At 45.4% G+C, this 21,434-nt stretch overlaps 3 protein-coding genes across 4 annotated transcripts; all 3 read right to left on the bottom strand.

Moving 5' to 3' along the window:
- Positions 1 to 700: 700 nt before the first annotated feature.
- rpl11 (ribosomal protein L11) lies at positions 701 to 4,875 on the bottom strand. The gene is made up of 6 exons (XM_080530954.1): positions 4,854 to 4,875; positions 3,575 to 3,725; positions 2,868 to 2,974; positions 2,281 to 2,412; positions 1,491 to 1,601; positions 701 to 782 (listed from the first exon to the last, which is right to left on the bottom strand). Exons 1-6 carry the CDS (start codon positions 4,857 to 4,859, stop codon positions 753 to 755), a joined length of 537 nt encoding a protein of 178 aa, XP_080387080.1. The 5' UTR covers positions 4,860 to 4,875; the 3' UTR covers positions 701 to 752.
- A 1,984-nt stretch (positions 4,876 to 6,859) lies between these two features.
- Positions 6,860 to 13,077, bottom strand: LOC308158326 (cyclic GMP-AMP synthase; the record flags this gene model as incomplete). The annotated part of the gene is made up of 7 exons (XM_080531918.1): positions 6,860 to 6,919; positions 7,881 to 8,382; positions 8,767 to 8,866; positions 9,336 to 9,617; positions 11,422 to 11,650; positions 12,125 to 12,348; positions 12,765 to 13,077. 7 exons carry the CDS (start codon positions 13,075 to 13,077, stop codon positions 6,860 to 6,862), a joined length of 1,710 nt encoding a protein of 569 aa, XP_080388044.1.
- A 3,085-nt stretch (positions 13,078 to 16,162) lies between these two features.
- Positions 16,163 to 21,297, bottom strand: eef1a1l2 (eukaryotic translation elongation factor 1 alpha 1, like 2). 2 transcript variants are annotated; one of them, XM_080532366.1, is made up of 8 exons: positions 21,263 to 21,297; positions 20,112 to 20,264; positions 19,275 to 19,454; positions 18,885 to 19,181; positions 17,987 to 18,137; positions 17,572 to 17,828; positions 17,084 to 17,318; positions 16,163 to 16,495 (listed from the first exon to the last, which is right to left on the bottom strand). In XM_080532366.1, exons 2-8 carry the CDS (start codon positions 20,253 to 20,255, stop codon positions 16,368 to 16,370), a joined length of 1,392 nt encoding a protein of 463 aa, XP_080388492.1. In that variant the 5' UTR covers positions 20,256 to 20,264; positions 21,263 to 21,297; the 3' UTR covers positions 16,163 to 16,367. The 2 variants fall into 2 exon arrangements, with proteins under 2 accessions (XP_080388492.1, XP_080388493.1); XM_080532367.1 differs by having other exon boundaries at positions 21,252 to 21,280.
- Between the last annotated feature and the right edge of the window lie 137 nt (positions 21,298 to 21,434).

Here is a 21,434-nt window from a genome sequence, read left to right as displayed (position 1 = left end):
AAAAGGAAGCAAATTGGCATTTTTTGGGTTCCAGCTTGATTCATTTCCACATAAATAGATGTGGTCAGACTGATTTCCTTGCAGGATAAGCTCATTTTTAATACCCAGCACCTCATTTTTAGACCGAATAACTGAAATGTAAGACCTTTTTGGCATTGTGCGTCAGCTTGCTGGATTTTAGACTTTGAGGCTCTTTAAGACCAGCGCGGGAACCCTGAATTAAGTTAACACGTCTCATGCAGTGGCATCTCATCACAACATCGTGAGTTGAAACCACCTCTGCTACATTTACAAACTTAATTCAATTAACAGATTCAGAGATTTACTGTTATGTTACTGAACTTTATTCTTCCTATACATCCCACATGGATGTAGCCTCATATGCATAATCAACCAACCCGATTGAATAATATTAATATCAGGGATGCAAACTGGTGATGGACCAAAATGTTGATTTTCTTTTTTGCCTGAAAACAAATAACATTTATGAAAATTGTTGACCTATTTTGAGGTAAAAACGGCTCAAATGTGACACGTTTGCACCCCTGTAATATAGCCTACCAGTGGTCCAGAGGAATGAGGCACAAACAAGACGGCTAAGCGAAGTCATACTTCAACAAACAAAAGCGCAGCAGATTCTTCCCAACCAGAACCACGGCGTAGAGGTCCACATCACAAATGACCACAGAACGAACAAACAGGCATTTCATATTTTATTGGTTTGTTATAAACAAGAGCAGCACGGTGGTCCTTTACTTCCCTGGGAGGATGATACCGTCGTACTGTGGGAAGAGAAACCGACAGTTAGCTCAGTGCTCAGAGGGTTCACCTCACACTCAACACACCCACACTGAAACAAACTAAACTAGTCAATAGACCTATCGCTAAGCCACACTCCCTTTGAAAACTCAGACAAACAAACAACGCTCGCTCAATCTTCACTGAGCGACCATGACTGAATGACATTCAATGACTTACAATGGCGGGAGTTCAAATTTCTGATTTACAAGTAAGTAATAAACATGTTTTTTTAAAGGTGACAAGAATATTTAATCTAGAAGCTTTTCACCATCAGATATTAGCGAGTTGTTTGTCCGAGTTTTCTGCCTGTAGTGACTTTTGCTGTGATATGATTGGACAATTTCTATGTTGGGGCGTGGCTTAGCGATAGGTCTATTAAGCACCACAGTACATTTCTTTCAGCCAATTCTACTGCAAAGGACATCCAATGCCTTAGGAGTCAGCTGTCAATTTTCTACCAAAAGCCTTAGAGGAGCCATTTCCCACCAATAACAAGCCTACACCTGTTCAAAAGGCAGCTGGAATGTTCCAGAACATAGACAGAACTGTGGCGTGTAGAACAGTGTCCCATGTGGACACGCTCGTGATGTCTGCACTCGATAACACATTCTACCTGCAACATTCTGACCATATACACCGAATACACCCCCAAGTGTCCCCTTGAATACGTCAACCTCCCCAAGCCTCACCTTCTGCTGGAACCAGCGCATGGCCTCCTCTTTGCGGATGCGGTGCCTGAAACCGATGCGGCCTGTTTTCTGCTTCTTGTCGGCGATGCTGAAGCCTGGTCTGCCCAGGACCTAGTAGTGTCAGGGGGTGGGAGAGGAGGGCAGGTTGGTTAGGAGGGCAGGTTGACTTGACGCTTACTGCCAGAGTTCTGGAACACTCACCACCTAGAGTTCTGGAACACTCACCACCTAGAGTGTCAAATGTTTTGTGGTGTTTACTTAAGCATCATCATTTATGCATTTCTGGTGAATCAAGTCGACTTTATTCACCCTCGGCACTGAATGAGTTAAGAGGGCAGGAAGGTTAAAGCAGGATGTTACCCTGTAATCCAGTGGATTTGTCGTTTTTATTATTCAATCATTCAAACAAACAAAATGGGGAATAAAACCCAAACTTCTTAAACTACCTCCGAGTCAACATCTGTCCAAATTGCCTATTTTAGTCAATTCCTACAACTCCCAAGATCTCCCTTTCCCTCCCATGCGAAGTCCTTCTGTTGAACAGCGCTAGAGCTAGAGGGTGCTGCTCTCTGGGAACTACTGGCATAGCAGAGCAGGGTCAGAGGTCAGATAAATACAGACATCGCATTTCAATAGCTATGATGCAGCTGCACTCCAATTTATGATGGTCGGAGACGGACGGTACACATTATGGATTGACCAGAAATGCAATTGTGGTAAACTTCCCCTTTAAGAGCCAGGGAAGCACTAGTGAACCACCAGGCAGGTCAGACAACTCAGCACCACTCACCACGTAGAAGTCCAGCCCGTAGATACCGATGCTGGGGTCGTACTTGATCCCCAGATCAATGTGTTCCTGGATGCCAAAGCCGAAGTTCCCGGTGTCGGAGAAGTTGTTCTTTCTCAACTCGTACTCACGCACCTTGGTAGGGGAAATGATTTCACATTATTCCTACTGTGACAGTTGAGAAGACGTTTGAGCTGTGCAATACAATACCAGAAGAACATCCATAAAAAACCTTCCAGAGGGGAACATTTTACTTTTCAATACAATGGCCAGTGTTCAATGATACTTAAGTCAAATCAACTTAAGTTTAAAATTACACATTTGTTACACTCCCCTCAACCCTCAAAGATTATAAAAATTAAATAAATAAAAGGTAGGCTGTATAATGCATCACGGGTTCAGGGCAGTGGTAGCATTCATGTTTGAGAAGCACCCGGCACCAGCAAATGTTCCTATTCCTTATTCCATTTCCAAGCATTACAGGGAGCCCAGTCCTCCGATTTCTACCCGCCACCTGGCTCCACTGACACCAATCATTCCCTAAAATAAGTCTCTGCTTTGCCTAGAAGAGCATCTCTCGTCACACTCACCTTGAGTCCCTTCTCCAGGATCTCCTCTGCCTTGGCTCCACGGACGGTACAGTGGACAGCAATCTTTTCATTTCTGCGGATACCGAAGGATCGCACAGTGTAGCGGGCTGAGGGGGAACAAACAAGACCAGATAGCAGATAAGTCCCACGGCCATCCTCAACATGCCAGTGTACATACAGGACAGATCATGCTGAGCACACCAATGATCATGAATGTGTTTTAAACAGTGGTTTCATTTACCAATGCAAAGTACAAGACAAGGAGATGCAGTTTAGCATCTAAGCAGAAGTGCAAATAGCGATAAAAACATGATGGTGAAGTTATAGGCAAAGTACGGCGAGTACAGTAGTTAGAGGTATATACAGCAGATGGACAGCAGTAAGCTATGGTAGCTGTATGTACATTATGGTGTATACGGACGTATAAATAAGAGGCATGTACAAATATGGTGTGTGCAAAGGTAGCATTTGCAAACAGCGATAGTGCAACAGGTAATTGTGTGTTCACATTGACATGGGGTGTGTGCAAACAGCAGTAGCGCGAAGGCTAAATTTAGTTGTCCAGTGAGCCTAGTCATGCAGGTAAGTGGCAACAAAGTCCGGGTTGATCAAAGATCCACCAACCGACCAAACGCTGAGAACCAAACGCTGAGGAGAACCAAACTCTGGGGAGAACCAAACTCTGGGGAGAACCAACCAGAACTCACCCTTGGAGAACACGGGTGTCTGGCCCGTCAGCTGCTCGAGCACCTTGGCGGCGCGGGTCAGTCTGTCACCACTCTCGCCGACGCAGATGTTCAGGCAGAGCTTGCGGATGCGAAGCTCTCTCATGGGGTTCTCCTTTTTCTCACCCTGGTCCTGAGGAGGAAGAAATAATAATAATAATAATTAATAATTCATTACATTTATATAGCGCTTTTCCGAGGCTCAAAGAGGCTGAAATGTCAGGTGTTAAGAGACCAATAAGTCAGGATCAAGCAGAAAGCCATTTCATCAACTGTGTGACACCACCACTAGCCATACAGCTACATCCTAACACAGGGGTGCCCCATACTTTGCCTCTTCACCACAAACTGAGTGAGACAGCATTCCCCCCCCTCTCCCCAACCCAACAACTTAATTGACACAATCAATGACAAGTTCAGTATAACCACCGCAAAACATGCTGTAATGGGTTGGATTTGAACCTAAAACACTGCAATGCAGGCTTACAGGTGTAGTAATACACTGTCATTGTCGTAATAAGAAATAAGCCTTATTTATTAAATCAGAGGTTAGTTAGTGATGTCTTCAGGGGACCAGCCCCATTGGAAACCTGCGACAGTACGTTTGGGAACTGTCTGCTGCCCTAAACCCCATGCAACCACAACACATAACCGCACTGTGACTGTACCTGCCTGGCTTAACGTCTGCATATGACACTTCCAAATTGTCACTAGCGTTAAAACACTACTTTCTGGTCATTTACTAAAAAACAAACAAAAACAACAACAAAAACACGTGTTAAAAACGTTCTCCTTTAGTTACACAACCAGCCCCTGTCTGCCTGGGCACACGGACATGCCTGGTCATATCCCGGCTATTGCTGCTATGACTTGGTAGCTAAGCTAAGCTACGAAAGTTCACTAGGGTGCATAAGTGTCTTTCTACAGTTTTATACGACTTTTCTTGCCCTGCTCTGATGCTCACAGGCCATTCTGTATCTATCGCGGTAAAGACGTTAGAATGTACAAAACAGCGATAGACTAGGCTTGAGAAACGTCACCACTGCGGGAGCCAGGGCGCTAGCCTCGATCAATGTCTCAATATATCGGTGTCAAATCATATTTGGGGGAATAATACAACAATGTATCGACGCCGCACATTGTCACACTCATGACTGGGTAAGAAAAACACCGACTTATTCGCCATATCGCACTGATGATTTTGGATTTAAATGGTTAGGTTACTAGCTCTCGCCATCTTATGAGGGAATGCTTTACTCACCGCCATGTTTGATCACTTGAAGAGGAAGAAACACATCCGGCGCAGCCTATTTATAGGCCCGTGTTCGTAAAAGTGGGTCCGAAAAACAACCGCGGGATCTGAAGAAATGTTCCATTTTACGCACAAACCAGTCATGTAGGTATTGACGTTACTTTCAACGAATTGTGCACACATCCATCATATCATATGTCATCATGTCGTATCATGATATCATGTCGTCCCTGACAGATTTGGCCATACTTACAACAAACACCGAAATATGTTTGTTTAATACCAGTTTACATAGTCTACATGGCAGCATTTATGGATATTTTACCATAAACTGTAACGTAGTTTGAGACCTATGTTATCATACTCATATAATACATCATCCCTTGATGCTAATGCTAAGCTAGCAATGAAAGAACTTCATGTTGCTATTAGGGTTAGTACTGTACTACCAAAATCCCACCAACATGTCCCTTATTGCCCTATCAGAGGTGACAAACTCTAGTCTAGATCCTGTTTATACTAACAGCTGAGGGCTATAAAACCATTCCCCTCTCCCCCACCTGGGACAATCTGACCACATCTCATTGTTCCTACTCCCCAATTACAGACCATTCATTAAAAGTGTGAAACCGGCAGTGAGGACAGTTAACATCTGGCCAGAGGAAGCCGACTCTACACTGCAGCACCAGTTTCATACCAAGGAATTGGCCTATGCTCAAAACTCCCAGGCCACTCTGGACCTCCGCACTCCGACATTGATTTATAGGCGCACACTTCTTCCATTCTGGATTACATCAACACGTGCTGACAGTGTCACCACCCACAAACAGTTAAGAATCTTCCCCAACCATGGGGTGCTTAGGTGGCGTAGCAGGGTTCCCAGTTCGATTCCAGCCGCGGACATATCCTGCATGTCATCCCTTCTCTCTCTCTCACCCATCCTTCCTGTCAAATCTCTACTGTCTCTGTCACAATAAAAATATATATATATATGAGTGGAAAAAAGAATCTTCCCCAACCAGAAGCCTTGGATGAATAGTGAGGTCAGCTCACTGCTGAAGGTACGCGATGCTGCTTCTGATCAGTTGACGCAGAGGCCTTCAAGTCAACAACCAAAGAACTCCTTTGACTAAAGTCCCGTTGCGCTCATCGTCATGAAGCACATTTCACTCCACCCTGACCCTCCTAAATTACAAGCAACATATTTGCAAGGATGCTGTTCATTGACTTCAGCCCAGCATTCAACACCATCATCCCCTCCAAGCTGGTCACCAAACTCAGTGACCTTGGTTTCAGCACCTCCCTCTGCAACTGGACCCTAGACTTCCTCACCAACAGACCCCAGCTCGTCAAGTTGGTCAACCACCACTCCTCCTCCACCCTGACCTTGAACACTGGAATGCCACAGGGCTGTGCTGAGCCCTCTCCTCTACTCCATCTTCACCTACGACTGCGTGCCGATGCATGGCTCTAACACCATCATCAAGGTTGCAGATGACACCACGGTGGTAGGCCTGATAAGTAACGCTTGTCCATTTAATAGATAGGTATTCTGAACTCAATTTAGCTGGCTAAATCAAGATGTAGCTAGAGTCTTTCAGAAGGTAACTTTAAAGGTGACAGGCAAAGGTTTGCATTTTTCCTTTTAAAGTTTTGTTTATTCAGCTATTCAAAAATGATCTGCATTTGTACTAGTGTAAATATGTTTCGCATCCATGAAATGAAGGGAGATTGATCAGAAAAAAGAGCTACGGTCACGACCAGAGGGCGGAACCCAGAGGCAGACACCAGAGAACAGGTAGTTTCAGAAATAGTTATTTATTGATAAGGGTAGGGGTGCCAGGGGAAGTAGGCTGGAGGTTGGTAGAACAGGCAGGCAGGCAGTCAGACAGGCAGGGGATCAGGCAGGCGGAGTGGTCGGCAGACAGGCGGGGGGTCAGGCAGTCAGACAGGCAGGGGATCAGGCAGGCGGAGTGGTCAGTAGACAGGCGGGGGGTCAGACAGGTAGCAGGTAGTCAGGCAGGCAGGGGATCAGGCAGGTAGCAGGTAGTCAGGTGGTCGGCAGGTTGGATTTCCTTCGGGGGGGGAGAACAGGGTAAGGCAAAGGTTGACAGGAAAATAGGAAACACGGGGGGCAGAAGCGTCGGTATGAAACAAACCAAAGAAGGCTACGATCTGGCGTTGACTGGCAGCAGATGCATGGCTTAAGTAGGAGCCAGTCGCGGTCTTAACCGGCCACACCTGGCACCACTGATTGAAGGCTGATGATCCAGGGGCGGAGTTGTGACAGCTACAGGCCCATTCTGAATTTTGTGGAAAATGTAATTTAAGTTAATTGGCAAACATGTGTCAAGCTTACATAAAGCTCATAAGGACCTCTTTGACCCTGACCCTGAACGTCAGACCACGCCTGTTTTAGGAATTCTAGTCAATTTAATTTTGAAGTCAAACAAGCCTAATGAGCTAAACGACTGCAGTAACGGCTCGAAAATAAAGTTGTCACTTATCAGCCAAAAGTTTAGTAGAAATGTTGCCAGCTATAGAAATGTGATTGAGGCTAACTTAACCAAGCCTAGATGGATGTTAACAAGAGGTTTCGCTGAAAAAGAAACCTCATAGATAGAAATAGAAACATGTATCCATCCCGTGCGCACACACACACACACACACACACGCACACACATTTATGTAATAAGGCACGAGGTGTGGGCCGTTTATTCACTGTGACTTTATTCATGATAAAGCACAGACTCAAATGCCTTATTTCTTTTATACAACAGTTACAAAACAAAACTGAGAATTGTAACATGAAAACAAACAACGCTTTAAGTATTTATGTAGTGATATGGATATTCTGGTGGTTTCTGCCCTGCACTCAGAAATATAAGTACATTGTGAAGTTCATTGGCATAGTGCCCAAAGGCAGAAAACATTGTGCTTTAACAACACAGATGATGAGAGTAGAAGTCTCTACAGCTACAGTACGAGCCGGAGGACACTACCAACAAAAAATGCAATCAAAAACACAACCCCTACATGGAAGACCTGGAGGACCATGGAAGACCCCATGGCCTTAGGGCCTGGGGAGGCCTTAGGACCACGGGATGGATCCATGTTTCTATTTCCATCTATGACGTTTCCGGGCAGGGCCCGGGGGGGGCTGGCAGGCTTTATTGCCAGCGGTGGGGCAGGAGCCGGGGGCATCAGCAGGGGCAGTCCCTCCCTCCTCTGCTCCTCCAGAGCCTTAGTCAGGAACACCAGGGTCTTGCGTGGGAAGGTCGGCGGGGCAAAGAGGTTGGAGGTGGGGACAAAGAAGTGGGGCAGCACGCTGCTCCGGGCGTGGCCCTCCAGGGCCCCCAACAGGTGCATGAAGCAGGCGGGCAGCTGGCCGGGCTGCCACAGGGTGTCCTGGCCCCTCACGGAGAGCGTGTGCAGGAAGGTAGTCTTCCCGTGGTAGGAGCACAGGGCGTCCAGCTCCTGAGGGAAACGCTGTTTCAGCCCCTCGATCAGACACTTGAGGAGCTTAAAGCACTGCTTACTGTTGGGTAGGAGGAAGAGAAGGAAGGAAGGAATTTGTTCATCAAACAGATTTTGTTTCTTAACTTCCACTAACTGTCAGACAAAGACTTCTGGAACACTCTCCACCGAGACTACAGAGTGTTTTATGTGGTATTTTACCTAGCAACAACACTCTTGATTGGCTACAAAATGAAGCAGTAATTTATGCATTCCTGGTGAATAAAGTCACCCAAGGCACTCTAGAATGTTGACAAGTTGTCGGTTACTTTATTCACTATCGGCATTAAACAGAAAAAGGGATTTTATTCCTTATGTATTATTATTATTATTATTATTATTATTATTATTATGTCGTGTTATTCTTATGAAGCCTGATTGAGTTCAAGAAAGTTTTAAATCTGACCGGCAGCATTTGGTGGCCGCGCTCTCACAGCATGTCTTCTTGTTCCCGTGAACCATGATGATTTCCTTTTCAATGTGTGAGAAGGAGATCCTCCAGCTCTCTGCACAGGAGGCCGAACACAGCGAGGAGCAAGTTATCATAACGTAAAACTGCCAACCGACATTATCAGTCATGATCACACAATCACTGTATCACAACTGCCACAAAGTAAACCCCTCAGAAAAAGTTCGGAAACACTTTTTTTGTTGATTATTCCTCCCCTTTAATAATACCAATTGGTATTGTATTGTATATCGTTGGAAAGCCTGATTGGTCACCTTTACAATGAGGTACAACTTGTAAGGATCATACATTCATGGAATGAGTAGCACAGCTAAACGTGTGGGTAGCGGCCCAAATTTTTGCCAAAATCCCCTGCAATATTCTTTTCTCATTGTAAAGGTGACTAATCAGGCTTTCCAACGATATAAAATACAATACCAATTGGTATTATTAAAGGGGAGGAATAATCAATAAAAAAAGCATTTCCGAACTTTTTTTGAGGGGTTTATATCAAATCTTTGCTAAACCTTTAGCTGCTTCGTCCAGGTTGCGTCCCGGGGGTCTCTTAGGCACAAAGTAGCAGGGTCGGTTGATGAAGGCGCGGCGGGTCTTCTTCCCCAGCCAGTCGTCCACGTTGGGGCCGTCGCGGGCGGCCACAGGCCACGCCCCCTGGGCCTCCAGGGCCGGCACCAAGTCCAGTGACAGCAGCTCCTCTGTCCCGTTGTTCCTCTCGAACAAGCCCAGGGTCACCGCTGGACAGGTGAGGCGCTTCTTGTTGACGACCCAGTACAAGTCTTCACCTGTTGGGACTGGTGGTGGAAAACCAGCCAGAACATACAGACGGGTGAGACGGGTCAGATTCAGAGAGTGAGACAGGTCACATGCAGACAGTGAGACAGGTCAGATTCAGAGAGTGAGACAGGTCACATGCAGACAGTGAGACAGGTCAAATGCAGACAGTGAGACAGGTCAGATTCGGACAGTGAGACAGGTCAGATTCAGACAGTGAGACAGGTCAAATGCAGACAGTGAGACAGGTCACATGCAGACAGTGAGACAGGTCACATGCAGACAGTGAGACAGGTCACATGCAGACAGTGAGACAGGTCAGATGCAGACAGTGAGACAGGTCACATGCAGACAGTGAGACAGGTCAGATGCAGACAGTGAGACAGGTCAGATGCAGACAGTGAGACAGGTCAGATGCAGACAGTGAGACAGGTCAGATCAGGCACGCGGGAAGGTATTTTGACTGGGGGTGCTGAGGTGCTGTCTATATACGCTACAGGGAAAAAATTTGCCAGGGAAAAAATTATAACGATTTCTCTCCCTCCCTCCCTCCCTCCCTCCCTCTCGCTGATTGCTCGTTCGCTCACACGCACACAGTGGCATAACGACGGGCCCCAATGCACGGGCAATAATAGTTAAGCACGCACGCACCCACACACTACAACGACGTAACGTTAAATATTTTACCAACAATGTGTTGGAATTTACAGTAATTTCCACTCAGCTCACAGTGTCCCACAATGTCCACAAACATGATGTTGACCATTATTACAGACAGCACTCCATGTCGATTGTTATTGCCTCTTAACGGAAGCCCTTCGCTGCCGAAGAATCGGATGGATCTGAATATCAGTTCTAATACGTTTCTGGCCGTCTGTTGCTCTTTCTCAACAACGTCCGACAGTAGAGCATTAATGGGAGTGTTGTTAAGCGAAGCAAGCAACTGCATCAGCATCTTCTTCCAACTCCACTTCAATTGTTCTGGCTGATTTAGCATTTTTGCTAAAGAACTCAGAGATTCCCTAGCAAGATATGACCATGTGATCACTAACATTAAAACTAACACATTTTTACATTTATTACAAAAAACACATTTATTTTTATTCCCAAAAGCAACAATAGTTATTATATTGTTTTAACTTATTGTTTGAATAATATTTTTATTTTTTAAATTCAGGCAGGTGGAGCTCCTTCTGCCTGCCGCTAGGGGGTGCTGCAGCACCCTCAGCACCCCCCTTCCCGCGTCCCTGGGTCAGATGCAGACAGTGAGACAGGTCAGATTCAGAGAGTGAGACAGGTCACATGCAGACAGTGAGACAGGTCACATGCAGACAGTGAGACGGGTCACATGCAGACAGTGAGACAGGTCACATGCTGACAGTGAGACAGGTCACATGCAGACAGTGAGACAGGTCAGATTCAGACAGTGAGACAGGTCACATGCAGACAGTGAGACAGGTCACATGCTGACAGTGAGACAGGTCAGATTCAGACAGTGAGACGGGTCACATGCAGACAGTGAGACAGGTCAGATTCAGACAGTGAGACGGGTCACATGCAGACAGTGAGACAGGTCACATGCTGACAGTGAGACAGGTCACATGCAGACAGTGAGACAGGTCACATGCAGACAGTGAGACAGGTCACATGCAGACAGTGAGACAGGTCACATGCAGACAGTGAGACAGGTCACATGCTGACAGTGAGACAGGTCACCTGCAGACCAACAGTAGATCCATTATGCTGTATACTGTACCAAAATGTGCGTATGCAATGTTTCTACATGAGGCCCCTGATGAGGTGGGGCTGGACCGGTGACCAGACCTTTGTAAGATATGATGAACTTCCGGACCAGACGGTGCATCTCACTCAGGATCTTGCTGGCTGAGAGGGTGAGCCCGTCCTCCAATAGGAACGCTCGTATCTCCGTGCGCGTGGGCCGTAGCAGGGCGATCTGGTAGAACAAGCCGTTGTATTGGTCTAGCTCAGTGAAGCTGAGCCGACTCGGAGAGTGGAGTTTTATCATCATGTCAAACTCGTTCGCGTTGTGTATCTGTTGGCACAAACAAAGTAGACCAACACTTTTAACTTTTAAGGGGGATGAGGTGGCCAGGGGTGGTTCAGTGGTCTAGCACAACGATCTACAGAGCACACATGCCCACATGCCTAGGAGTAGTGCTTAAAGCTGACCCTGTGCCTAGAGCCAAGAAAAACAAAATTCCATCATTGCTTGGCGAGAAAACTTTTTTTGTGTTGTTCAGAAGTAGGCTTCACCCAGGTCTGTGGGACTGTCCCTAAAATTACAACCATGTCATAATATATATTGTGTTGAGTGGAGGCTGGTGGCGGTAGACATGTCTACCTGCCTGCCCTGTCCTGCCCTGACTGCCCCCCCCCCTGTCCTGCCTGTCCTGCTCTGCTCTGCCCTGCCCTGCCCAGTCCTGCCCACCCCCCCCCTCTCCGGGCACTAGACCCACCTTCAAATCTCGTCCTGCCCCCCCCCCCCCGGGCACTAGACTAGACCCACCTTCACCATCTCGTAGTAGCTGCCACTACTGAGCACCGTGGCTGACTGGAAGTAGGGCTGCTCGTTGCTGTTCTTGAGGAAGTACAGGAAGCTGTCGCGGAGGTGGTTCACCACTTCTACTGCCCACTGCCGGTCACTCTGGCGGATCTTGAGGTCCTTGGCCCGGAGCCGGATCCACCGGGCCAGTTCTGGGGAGATGGGGGGTTCTGCAGGGGGCTCCTGGACTGTGGCAGAATCAAGGCGGCAGAATTTTCGAAATTTTCACACAAATGACGTACATCTCCTTTATAGACAGCACGTCTCTCAAATGAGACTCAAACTCTGTGAAAAAGGACAACATCCGTCGCCCCCAACACACATTTGTAACAACACTGCTAGTCATTTGACTGATTACCTTTAGATTATATTGTGTTAATTGTGTGTCATTGTTTGAAATATAGGCTAATGTCATGTGTTTGTTTTTAGTAGGCTAATGTAATGCCTAATGTAATTCAATGTGATTGGTTGTGTATTTTAATGACACCTCTGTAAACTGTACATAAAGGTTTACTAATACTGTTTGGACTGTTTTCTAAGTCTACAAAACAACTATTTCCACATTGAACAATGTGGTTGACTGAACAGAGCCCTGTGCTGTTACCTGTCTGCTGTGTCCTCTGCCTCGCCACGTCTCCCTCCTGCCCCTGGCCTGCCCCAGCATGGCCTTCCTCTCTGGGGCTCCTTGCTTCCTCTCTGGGGCTAGCTGCTTTCTCTCTGAGGCTCCCTCCTTTCTCTCTGGGGCTAGCTGCTTTCTCTCTGGGGCTCCTTGCTTCCTCTCTGGGGGTCCCTCCTTTCTCTCTGGGGCTAGCTGCTTTCTCTCTGGGGCTAGCTGCTTTCTCTCTGGGGCTAGCTGCTTTCTCTCTGGGGGTCCCTCCTTTCTCTCTGGGGATCCGTCCATCTCCAGCCTTTGCCATGTTAGAACTGCAGAGGCAGAAGAGGGTGATGATTATCATAGAATACTCTGATTGTTTATGACTCATTAACTTTTATTTATTTATTATAATAATAATAACAATAATAATAACAACAGCAACACTAATAATAATAATAATACTTATTATCATAGTATATAATTATATAACTTTTGTGTATAGCACCTTTCATACAGACTATGGAGCTCAAAGTGCTTTGACAGTTCAGCACAGCCATATCACAATAATGAATAGTTCAGCACAGCCATATCACAATAATGAATAGTTCATGTCCTGGGGTGGTCCAGTGGTCTAGCACCACGGTCTACAGTGCACACATATGCCCATGTCGGCATGGGTTCGAATCCGGCCCATGCCCTGCTGACATGCCCTCTCCTCTTTACTTTCCTGTCTACCTTCACTATCTCTATCCAATAAAATGAAAAATATGAGTGGGACTGCCCCACTCTGAAAGAAATAACCTTAAAAAAAATATTTAAAAAAAGAATAGTTCAGCACAGCCATATCACAATAATGAATAGTTCAGCACAACCATATCACAATAGTAATAATAAATAAACTATAAAATAGTTTTTTTAAAGTAAAAAGTGTAGAAAAATAAAAGTATTAGTAATTGTATGTCAGGTTGTCAGATATGTTTTCAGCTGTCACTTAAATGTCTAAAGGCCAATGCACACGGCGTGCGATTTTGTCGCACCGCGAATTCGATTCCATTGTTTTGAATGAGACAATGCACACGGCGTGCGATGCGATATTGTCGCACGACAACATTCGATTCTCCATTCACACCCACACACTTCGGTGGTGTGAATTGAGAATCGAATGTTGTCGTCCGACAAAATCGCACGCCGTGTGCATTGGCCTTAAGAGTCTAGCTGCTGAGTTCTGAAGCAGCTGTAGATTCTCAATTGTTTTTTTAGGAAGACCAGTAAAAAAAAAGACCAGTAAAAAGAGCGGCTGTGGCTCAGGAGGTAGAGCCGGCGTCTGATGATCGCAAGGTTGGCAGATCGGCGGTTCGATCCCCGGCTGGCCACATGTCCTTGGGCAAGACACTGAACCCCAATGAGCGGGCCGGTGCCTTGCATGGTAGCTTGCCGCCATTGGTGTGTGGCATGGTAGCTTCCCGCCATTGGTGTGTGAATGTGTGTGTGAATGGGTGAATGAGAGGCAGTTGTAAAGTGTGTTGTTCCTTAACTCAAGTAACTTGTTTGAGATAGATCACGAGTAAACTTCTAAATTCTAAGACTATTTATTAAACAAAGAAAAATGGTTACAGAAATACAGTGAAGGTAGCTGATGCTGTTGGTGAGGCTGAGGTGAAGAGAGCTTGCTGGAATGTCAAAGAGAAGGGGTCAGCCCCCTGGCCCCACTCCCCTATTTGTAAACAATGATATGTAAATACAGTTTCAAATAATAGCCTATCACCTTTACTGTAGAAGATGACCCAGGTGTGAAAGAAGGACACCCACATATGATGTCACTCTGGGCTAATGTTATTCCAGGTCAAAGGTTAGGGCAGATTCACAGGAAGTCATTCCTCAGATGACCATAATAAGGACAGTATCCTGAGCATATGGCCCAAAAGGACATGCTAGGTCATAAAACCCCCTTGTCAGGAGACTTTCTTACAGAGCCAAAAGCAAATAATACAGGCCCATACTATATACAGTTCATGCATGTGTGTGTGTTAAGTAAAATATACCACAAGCGCTTTGGAATAAGGCGCTATATAAGTCAGTCCATTTACAATAATCAAGTCTGCTTGATATAAAAGCATGAATTAGCCTCTCAACATCTTGCTGGGTTAACTTGTTCCTTCTATCACGGAGACTACCAATGGCCCCGGGCCTGAGCAAGATTACTCTTCCTGATACGACTGGTGGATTGATGATTCACTTGCTTAGTCAAATGTATTAATTGTAAGTCGCTTTGGAATAAGGCGTCTGCTAAATCCCAAAAATGTCAAATGTAAATGTAAAACTACAACGTGGCAATATTTCTCAGGTGAAAGAATGCTGTCTGGTCACCCTATTTAGGTGTGTGGCTCAAAACTCAGGTTAGAGTCCAAGCATCCGATCATCCCCAAACACACCCCATGTATACGGACTACCTAAACCTTAAGCTCACAGCCACTTTACTACTTGAACTATCTATTTTATTTCTAGTTGTACTGATACTTGTATTCTGTCTCATTTGTCACTTATGTCCTGTACTATTGTCACTTTTTCCATCTTGAATTATGCCTTATTGTACTGCAACAACAAAGCGTAACAATAAAACTTGATCTTTGGAATTTAAAACTACACTGATTACATACAGTACGTTTTAATTTGTTGAGCCAGATTTCCTAGCCTTTTTATCCTCATTTAGATTCAGCAAGTTATTGAACAGGCAGTCAGATCGTTGGGCTCCACGGAAATGTAGTTGAATATAGTCAGAATTATAAAACAAACAGACTGATAAATGTACAGTTGAATATAGTCAGCATTATAAAACAAACAGACTGATAAATGCTATCCAGAGACCAGACTTACCTGCTTAGATCTAGATTGCCACAATGTTCTTACTCTCTGTTCCTCTGTGCCAGACCGGTTCCTATAGCTACCCACTTTCACTTTCTCTTGTGCCACTTCTTGGTAAAGGGAGTGGCTGCTGCAGCTGAGATGTGAGAGGATGTCAGGAATTGACATCAGGATCTGACATCCTGTCATTATACAAGTTCTGCTCTAGTCGTTGAGAGAGAGAATATTATGCCGTTTTGCTTGAAAGCGTTCTATACAAGCTGACTTAAGAGGCTTCACCTGCAATACATTACGGGTGGTTCTGTAGATCACAACAAAAGGAATAGAAATTAAGTACTTAAATCTTCGCATTCCTTTTTTTAAGTTTAAAATAAAACGACAATCAGTGTATTCTGCACAAATCAATCTCAAAATCATAAAAATCGGGACAATTATCTAAATATGTTTTGTAAACACAAGCAAGTCATATCACCCCCAAAAGTAGATGATTCCAATTGGTTCATAAGAATCAAGACAAGGTGTTGTGGCAATTAATGATCATTGTTTTTATTTTTGGTTTCATCATCATCATCAACATCATCATTTCCCTAAAGCAGATTCTTCGAACGTTGGTTTTCCTTTCCTGCGAAAACTTTTGCGATGGGTTTTAATCAGCATTAGCCAGTCCTTAATGAGAGAGCCCAGGTGCTGAGGCAGGGCGGGGGGGTGGGGGGCCGATGCCCCGGCTGGCTGGAGGTCTGGTGCACTACTTCATTTAGCAACCTTCTGGGCCTTCTGTGCAGACTTGGTCACCTTGGCGCTGCCGGCGGCCTTCTTCTCCACGCCCTTGATGACGCCCACGGCAACGGTCTGCCTCATGTCACGCACGGCGAAGCGACCTGTGACACAACAGGAAGTGACACGGTTACTATCTGGCATTAGACACTATCAGCATTTATTATACAATTTCAACAATTTTGAACAATGCTTGTTGTCTGTAAAAAACAATATTGCCTGTGTAAATTGTGTCCTTTTAGAAATCTTGAGAGTAATAATAATAATAATAATAAAAAAATAATAGTGATGTGTATATATTTTGTCATCAGGACAGGGACTCCCCTGAATAAATAAAATAAACAACTATTGTATTACTTTAAACAACTATTATAAACTCCTCACAGACAATCGAACAGTCATTGTGTGCTTAATGTTCTGGAATGTTCATTAATGTTCTGGAACAAAATGGCCGTCTTGGGTCATTCAGGTCGGTGCTGAAGCAGAGGTGGGTAGTGTAGCCGGGAAGATTTTGAGATGAATAAGAGATAAGATGGATCTCGAAATCATCTCCTGGCTGATGTTTCAAGCCAGGACGTCCCTGACAACAGTGAGTCTGACGAAGTGAAATGATATGAACATGATCGCTCTGTTGTGTCTGCATGTCCTGTCGAGTGTGGTGTAATCGACTGAAGCGGGAGTGTGTTCCTCACCTAGGGGGGGGTAGTCTGAGAAGCTCTCCACACACATGGGCTTTCCGGGCACCATGACGATGATGGCGGCGTCTCCAGACTTCAGGGCCTTGGGCATGTCTTCAAGCTTCTTGCCGGAACGGCGATCGATCTTCTCCTTCAGCTCGCTGAACTTGCAGGCGATGTGAGCGGTGTGGCAATCCAGCACGGGGGCGTAGCCCTGGGAGATGGTGCCGGGGTGGTTCAGGATGATGACCTAGGGGGGGGGAGACAGCCAGGGGAGACGGGGCCTTTAATAACTACAGCCACATGGGTGGAGGAGGATGTTAACAAACCTCAAGCGTGTGTAGACTCACTAGACTCGTGAGTGCCAATATGAATGTATTTGTATAATTGCATAATGATTGCATGATGTATCCATGTAAAATAAGCAGAAAGATGTGAAAACATTAAAAGGTAAACATGGTTCTAGATGTTTCTATCGTATCCGTCCCCCCCCCCTCACTCACCTGAGCGGTGAAGTTGCCGGCCTCCATGGGGGGGTCGTTCTTGCTGTCTCCAGCCACGTTGCCACGGCGAATATCCTTGACGGACACGTTCTTGACGTTGAAGCCGACGTTGTCGCCGGGAAGAGCCTCGGTGAGGGTCTCGTGGTGCATCTCCACGGACTTGACCTCAGTGGTCACGTTGGCGGGGGCGAAGGTGACCACCATACCGGCCTTCAGGGTGCCAGTCTCCACACGGCCCACGGGTACTGTTCCAATACCTGAGGAAAAGGGGAAAGGTGGAAAGGTTAAAACCAACAATCAAACAAGAATAAGCAAGAACCGTAAATTAGAGAGTTAAACCTACTCGGAGAGTCGAGCAACGCTCTGATGTCTCCATCCTGTTTAAACAAACAGAGGGGGACGGGTTGGTACTTACCGCCAATTTTGTAGACGTCCTGCAGGGGCAGACGGAGGGGCTTGTTGGTAGGGCGGGAGGGGGGCAGGATGGAGTCCAGGGCCTCCAGCAGGGTCACACCAGTGGCGCCACCCTCCTTACGCTCCACCTTCCATCCCTTGAACCAGGTCATCTGCAACAGGAAGCAGAGCAAACCAAGAGGTCATTGCTAGTCATGCTTGTGTTTATCATGGCCGACATGGCTCTCCGTAGTCCCAAACTTTAGGTCCCAAGTTTGGCTAAACTTCAAAGTCGACTGTTTTTTTCTGAACTAGGTAAATCAGCCTCAAAGTGTCTGTCCCCAGAGTACTTAGAACGACCTTCAAAACGTCCTCAAATTAGATCCTTCTAACTTAGATTAGAACTAGAACATAGAATTTAGAATTAGAACTTAGACTTAGAATCACTTATCAGTTTAAAACCTTGATAAAGGATCTATGTTCAGACAAATGTATGTTTTAATTCATCATATTGAGTATATTGACTTTGTAATTAATATATACTGAATTAAACAGATTATGTGGGGATGTGAATGTATATTTATGATCTATTTCATGTTTGTAAAGCAGGGTACCTCTGTCTCAGGAGTATCCCTGCCTAAATAAGGGTTTAATAATAATCTTAATGATAATAATCATCATCATCATCATAACCTGGAGACCCTGTGGTCCCACTGCAGAGGGAAACCTTAACAGGCCTGAGTTCATTACAGATCAGGGATACAAACTGGTGATGACCCAAAAAGATGACAACATTTTTTTTTTCTGCCTGAAAACAAAGAACATTTATGAAAATTGTTGACCTATTTTGAGGTAAAAACAGCTGAAACGGCTAAAAGGTGACAAGTTTGCACCCCTGACAGATGGTTGTTGCTACTCACGTTAGCGCTGGCCTCCAGCATGTTGTCCCCATGCCAACCAGAGATGGGCACGAAGGCTACGGTGGCGGGGTTGTAGCCAATCTTCTTGATGTAGGCGCTGACCTCCTTGGTGATCTCCTCGTAACGCTTCTGGCTGTAGGGGGGCTCGGTGGAGTCCATCTTGTTGACTCCTACGATGAGCTGCTTCACTCCCAGAGTGTAGGCGAGGAGGGCGTGCTCGCGGGTCTGGCCATTCTTGGAGATACCAGCCTCAAACTCACCCACACCACCGGCAACGATCAGCACAGCGCAGTCAGCCTAAAGGGGGGAGGATTTGAAACGATATGAAGCAATTGAAATACGCCAAATAGTGTGGGTGAATGTCTGAGGGGTACCAGTGATCATCTTTACCTGAGATGTACCAGTGATCATGTTCTTGATGAAATCCCTGTGTCCGGGGGCATCGATGATGGTGACGTAGTACCTGCCGGTCTCAAACTTCCACAGAGAAATGTCGATGGTGATACCACGCTCACGCTCTGCCTTCAGTTTGTCCAGCACCCAGGCGTACTTGAAGGAGCCCTTGCCCATCTACGCAAACAGAGAATCAATTGGGCTTTAGACATAAATCTTTCTTTCTTTTCCTCAGATATCTACACGTGTGTTGTTTTGAGGGGATACAACTCAACATTTTCCTCATCGTGTTAATTTAGTCAGAAACATTTAATATGTACGCACTTTAAACTAATTATTTCAGCTGAGTCTATTGAAATGCAATCATTGATGTACACTTGACAGAAGACCAACTGACATGACATAAACTGCTATTCCATGAAGATAAGGGAGTCCAAACAGCTGCTCAATCATGCCAAACTAGATACTAACGGAATGAATAGATTGCAAGCAGTATACCAAATACCACATATTTACGATGCTTTTGTAAAGTGTTGACATCTTTAGATGCTTGCATTTACTTATTTGATGCATCATTGACCTCGAAACCAAAAGTGTTAAGTTTATTATATGAAATACCCGCTTCTATAACTGTAAAATGTTGGTTTTGCCTACATACTCGTCTGTTTGCTTGTTTAGGACCTCTTACGCATAGCTGACGGCAATACACAACTTTGTCCGGAAGGTGACGCTCGTGTCAAACAAATCCCAGTGTTTCAACCAACCCACACCACACCCTTCAGATTTTCCTCCTGAGTTAATACGAGTTTATTTCTGGACACCCAACACACTTACCTCGGCGGCCTCCTTCTCGAACTTCTCGATAGTTCTCTTGTCGATGCCCCCGCACTTGTAGATCAAGTGGCCGGTGGTGGTGGACTTGCCGGAGTCGACATGGCCAATGACCACGATGTTGATGTGGATCTTTTCCTTTCCCATGATGGTTTACTAAGTAATAATTGAAAATAAAATGGATATAACCATCGATGTTGAAATAATTTATAACCATCCATGCTGTAATACAATGTAGTTTGTTTGCAGGGAGCATACAGAGCATTCAAAAACAGCAGTAATAATAACTACAGGTAAAAAAAGGCAACTACTAACTACAGCGATGGGGAGATTAAAAAAATAAAATACAAAAAATAAAATAACGGACTTGTAGTGAATCGCGTCCCACGTGCTCCACCCCCCCTCCGCCTCCATGTTGAGACCGGCCGCCATGTTGTCTGAGACGGCCGCGGACACGCGCTTCTCCTGACCGTTAAAGGCGTGTGTGCGCGTGCACGCGGCCAAAATGTTACACAGAACATTTTCTATCTAAGACTGTTTAGCCCAACATTACATTAAACACCGTAGTTAAAGTGTTTTAAGTCTCGACAATCCGATGATTGACAATTTAATTAAACTAAATGTTAATTCTATAACATCTCTTTAAGTGGCAGGATGAACATATAATCCAACTTAAAACGTCCTTGTGACGGAGATATTGAAGATATTTCGCAAGGTGGTTAAATGACAAGTGGTTCTCTGGACCAGACGTGCTGCTATAACACCGGTGTTATAGCAGCACGTCTGGTCAAGAGAACCACTTCTATAACACCCCCCAGGTCTGGAGCTGCATAAGGTTTCCACAAGCTAAGCGAGGCTATTAGGCTAACATGAAACGGGACATTGACATTGCGACAAGCTCTGCAATCCATAGAAAAGCCGGTCCCGGTAGTCAGCCTCCATTGGTAAAAACAAGCCAAGCTAAAGCAGCGTTCACCACCCGTGTCTATGACTATATCTGATGCGTCAAATAAGGGCTAACGAATTAGCTAGCGGCGACATTGTCATCCTTTGTAAACGTACGATGATTCCCATTCATTTCATCCTGCTAAGATAATAATACAATGACTAAAGGCAGCGGGTAAAGATGATATATAAACGTACATTTCACTGACCTGTGGACAAGACAGCTAAAGGTTATCCCTGATTTAGACCGGAGAAAAGGACAGAATACGATCGCACATTGCTTTATATACCGGTACTATGGGGGGGGCGGGAGGTAAGATTCTACCCTGCTAACTGTCACCTAAATAAGTGGGTGCCATTGGTTGCGCTGGGGCTTCCACG

Source organism: Nansenia antarctica (assembly GCF_963989245.1).
Source record: "Nansenia antarctica genome assembly, chromosome: 5".
In the NCBI taxonomy this organism is placed as follows: Eukaryota; Metazoa; Chordata; class Actinopteri; order Argentiniformes; family Microstomatidae; genus Nansenia; species Nansenia antarctica.
The sequence above is the reverse complement of the archived record's forward strand: the minus strand, read 5'-3'. Positions and strand labels throughout refer to the sequence as shown.

Excerpts from the sequence above, each read along its gene's own strand:
- rpl11 (XM_080530954.1), bottom strand. Across the intron at positions 2,413-2,867 it reads TCCTGGAGAAGGGACTCAAG|GTGCGTGAGTACGAGTTGAG; the intron begins GTGAGTGTGACG and ends TCCCCTACCAAG. Across the intron at positions 783-1,490 it reads TGCGCTGGTTCCAGCAGAAG|TACGACGGTATCATCCTCCC; the intron begins GTGAGGCTTGGG and ends CTCTTCCCACAG.
- eef1a1l2 (XM_080532366.1), bottom strand. The coding sequence starts at position 20,255 with ATGGGAAAGGAAAAGATCCACATCAACATCGTGGTCATTGGCCATGTC. Across the intron at positions 18,138-18,884 it reads TGCTGGAGGCCAGCGCTAAC|ATGACCTGGTTCAAGGGATG; the intron begins GTGAGTAGCAAC and ends TTCCTGTTGCAG. Across the intron at positions 16,496-17,083 it reads CTCAGACTACCCCCCCCTAG|GTCGCTTCGCCGTGCGTGAC; the intron begins GTGAGGAACACA and ends GTTGTGTCACAG.